General features: G+C 37.4%; 1 protein-coding gene across 1 annotated transcript in view; it reads right to left on the bottom strand.

Moving 5' to 3' along the window:
- Window positions 1–625: 625 nt before the first annotated feature.
- The window catches only part of LOC103132493 (protein translocase subunit SecA), a 17,639-nt gene continuing 14,004 nt past the window's right edge, over window positions 626–4,260 (bottom strand). Inside the window, exon 4 of the mRNA XM_007544296.2 lies at window positions 626–4,245. Coding sequence (XP_007544358.1) covers window positions 1,315–4,245 — 2,931 coding nt within the window. The 3' untranslated portion in view covers window positions 626–1,314. The remainder of the gene's footprint in view (window positions 4,246–4,260) is intronic.

Consider the following 4,260-nt stretch of genomic DNA (forward strand, 5'->3'; position numbering starts at 1 on the left):
ACATTATGTATTGCTACTCTGAGTAAATTATCCTGTTCTAATGTATGCATACCTACGTACATATATATGCTTGCATGATTTTCCTACTGTGAGCATTAGAAGTTTTATTTTTAGAGAAAAATTACAACTTTCTGCTTAAATTGTGCTATTTTGTAATTGCTGTTTGTAGTAATTTTTTTCATTCTACTCTTTAAAATACAGGAATTTGCACCTAATTTTATATTTTGTCTGATATAATTTTTAATATTCAGATGTTCAGTTTCTCAGTACTTGAGGGACTTAATTATGAAATAAATTTTTACTCCTACTTGAAGAATTGCTTGGACTGCTGGCTATGCTACACACCTCTGATCAAATGTGCATATTACATAAATATTAGGTTTCGTGGTCAAGTTCAATTTAATATCAGTTCTACATTTGACCTCTAGGTGGCAGCTAAGCTTCTGCTTTGGAGAGAGAAGAGGTTAGTCTACAACTGACTTTTCTCTATTTATATTTACCAAATACAAAATAAATGAAAAACAAGTTCTCAATAAAATCTTTATCCATCATAATTACAATAATTTTTCTGTAATACATATCATTACAGAATTTAAAAAAATTTAACAAACAAAAGGAAATCACAAATAACAGAAATTGTACTTTTGTCACATGAAGAAACTTATCAAACATGAACAGCAATTAGTCAAGTCATATCTCAGACATTCAAGTCAGTATTCTCCAATAACTTGTTTTTATTCTGTAAAAACATTAATTAAAGCTCTGCCAACACCCATCAACTTTCCCATCCGTTCCCCACACACACGCACACACACTGACTTCCCAAAAGACATTCGTTTTAGCTCAATCACACAATCAGAATCGCTGACCATTAATTTAGTTTAAATATATTGACAAAACTGATTGCATAGTGTTTGACTGTTTAATGTTTCCATAATATTCCATAAAAACATTTGTAACATATTAAAAATGATTTAAATAAAATGATATAGTTCATATGTTCTTGTTTAATAAGAATGATCGTGTCATATTAATAATTAAAATAGTAAAGTATATTGATTCATCAAGCAGTCATCAGGCTTTGTGAAGCGAAATTGCTTTTTAAATCCCCTATAAAGCATGTTCTGTTGACTAAAACATATGGGTGGTTTTATTCTAGGTTTTTAAAAAATGCATTCAAGATTTTTATTTTACATTGCATACTTGTTCTAAAAAGTAAATCAATAAAAATAAATTGAAACTATTGCAAATTTAGATTTTTGGTTACAAATGTCAGTGGTTAACTATTACCCACTGACTTTCTGTTATTTAAACTCAATCAAATCCTCTACGTGCTTTAAAAACTATCTTTGAGAAAAAGCCAGCCAAAGAGAACAATGTGTCTAAGACATAAATATGACTCAGGCCCATTGATTCTACACTCTTGATCTCAATAAAAACATCATAAGAATGGTGACTGATAATTTGCTGCCTGTTTAGAGGGTCACTGGAAGAAATTCCCCCTGATGCTAGTGTGTGGAGCATCATGGGCAGAATGTGCTCTGGAGGAAGCAGGAAATAGACTAAACTCTCATCTACTTTAACAAAACCACCCGTTCTTCTTGCTCTTTCTATCTTTTGTATAGCTTGATGAATATTTGATTTCAAAGAAATGAGAACTGTTGCTCTGGCTTGTAAGTGTAAGTCAAATCTGGTGATGTAGCTGCTTAATAGCTCCATGACTTCTTGTCTGGCATGTTTATGTGTGACCTTAAGTTGTTCACAGTAGAGGTCAAGAGATTTAAGTGCATTTTGCAAATCCTCCAGAGCCTGGCTGAGGCACTCAGGGTCCTGGTTCCTGTTCTGACTGGTTAAAGATGCAAAAGCACGATTGTAATATGCTACTGCTGCCCAACAAGGGTCCTGGTTTATAGCTCTAGTGAACATGCTGATACTCTCAGAAAGCTTTTTCTTTTCTTTTAGCTCACTGCCATAAGCAGTGTAATAGTGGAAGTTTGAGAAAGGGGATTCTTTCTGAATGAGTTTTTGCATGGCATTTCCTAGATCTTTTTTTAGATTTTTTTGTAGTTCAGTAATGGGCTGTTCCATGTTAAGTTTTGTAAGCAGCCACATTCCCCAAAACTCATTGAGTGCAGATACATCTGATTCAGATGGCTTGTTGTTGCTTTTGTAGAGCAGATCCAATGTTTCTAGGTACTGATAGAAGAGTTCTTCTTTCTTCTTTATCTTAGGAAGATCAGACTCCACATAACTCGACAATTGTTCTGCCACTGAAGAATCTCTGATCTCTTTAACCACCATCATATCTGAGTTAGAGTTTTCTGCTAAAATACTCTTCATCAGCGAGGAAATCTCTTGACTGTTCAACAAGGCGTTGCTTTTTTGATAATGCCTTAAGTACAGAAGAAACAGCTTTTCACAAGGTGAGCAGAGAATGTTTTCAATGAAGGACAGAAGCTTGCTTGTTAAAATCAGCAACTGTAGGGGCTTTGACAGATGGCTGGAACAAACAATCAGCTGAGCCGACCCTGGTGATCCTTGTCTAGCTGCACGGCCAAAGGCTTGAGCCTCCACACGAGCATTTTTAGGAAGGAAAGTTTGCACAACGAACAAACCCCCAGCTTTCTTTACAGAGTCAGAAATCTGAAGGTCTGTTCCACGACCAGCAAGGTTTGTTGCTATGATGACATCTCCACTTCCCAGCTTTTTGGCAAAGATGACACTGTTATCCCTGTTGTTGTTTATGTAAAGCATTTTATTTTTGACTTTCTCTTTTAAAGCTTGATCAATAGTATTTGCTAGTTTGATCGTCTCACAAACGACCAGTACAGCTCTTTTACCTGCAAAAGTTGTAAACTGGCTTTGTTCAACAACAACTTCACAGATTTTCTCAATCCATCTTCTTTCATCCTTCATAATAACTCCTTGAACCTCAAACAGCTTCCTGCGCTTGAATGAAGGGATTTGACAAGTCTCAATACCCTCATATATTTTCCTCATGGTCTCAATCTCTGCTTGTTGCCCAAGTGTTCCAGACAGTCCATAAATCTGGTTTTTGTACTTTTGAAGCAGACCAACATTGGACATGTAGTTGGTGATGGTGGTCATATCGCTCAGCTTAAACATATGTTTCATTTCCAGGAACTGCTGTAGACCATCACTCCATGTCATGAAGTTTTGCACAACACCTGTACAGCTGTAGTCCACAGGTACAACTCCATGACTTTCTAAGATATATTCATGATCTTTTTCCATGCTTTGTGCACAGAATGCATTTTCAATCCAGAGCTTTAGTTTTGAGTCTACAAGATCTGAAAGGAAACCTGGGATGTAGCAGCTTCCGTCAGACTTGTTCAGCTCACATGGTGTGAAATGCAGAAAACGCCTTACGTCTTCTTCTACAGCTTTCAGTACACTGTTTTTATCAAAATACATGTATTGACAGAAGCCACCATTCAAAAGCAGAGACACTCGTCTCTGACCACTTTCTCTTGGTGGTCTTTTATTTAGCTCTTCTACGGATCCGTCTGTATTGATGCTGTGCAAAGCAAACTGACATGATGGAAATCTGGTCTCCACCATCCTAAAGAACTCAACCATCTTATCGGCTGGAACATTTGCAATTTTCTCATCTAAAAGACTTGGTTTCCTCTGTATTTCCTCAACTGTGCCATTGGTCAGTAAACCTGTCTCCTCGGCTATTTGAAGGACAGTCAACTCATCCAATCCTTCCTGCTTGATCTGTTCTAATACAACTTGGTGAAAGGGGTATTTTTGTTCAATATTGTGACCTGATTCTACCTTGCTGTACTGGTTAGCAGTGGCCCAAATTAATGCCAGAAGAGGGTTGAGATGCTGCAGAGCAGGCGTGTCACTGCTTAAGTAGACAACATGATGACCTTTGTCCAGCATCAAAGAATCCACCTCATCCACAATTGCACACTGGAATGTCCTCTGGCCAAATATATCCTTCCTATGAAAATGATGCCGCAACCAGTCTCCAGCAAATTCATCAACAGTACCATAAACAACCTGGCTCTCATAGCACTTTTTTGAGTCTTCGTCTTGCTTGTTGATGTTGCAGTCCACACTGATCTTCAAAACATCATAAAATTTCTTCCATTCTCTCATGTCTCTCTCTGCTAGAACAGATGAACTGGACATGATGTCGACTTTTTCTCCTCTCAGAGCTCGAAAGGCTGCAAACATGGCCACAATGCAGGACTTCCCCTCTCCAGTGCCGACCTGAATGAGGCGCCC

Source organism: Poecilia formosa, unplaced genomic scaffold (genome assembly GCF_000485575.1).
Source record: "Poecilia formosa unplaced genomic scaffold, Poecilia_formosa-5.1.2 Scaffold1085, whole genome shotgun sequence".
Lineage (NCBI taxonomy): Eukaryota > Metazoa > Chordata > Actinopteri > Cyprinodontiformes > Poeciliidae > Poecilia > Poecilia formosa.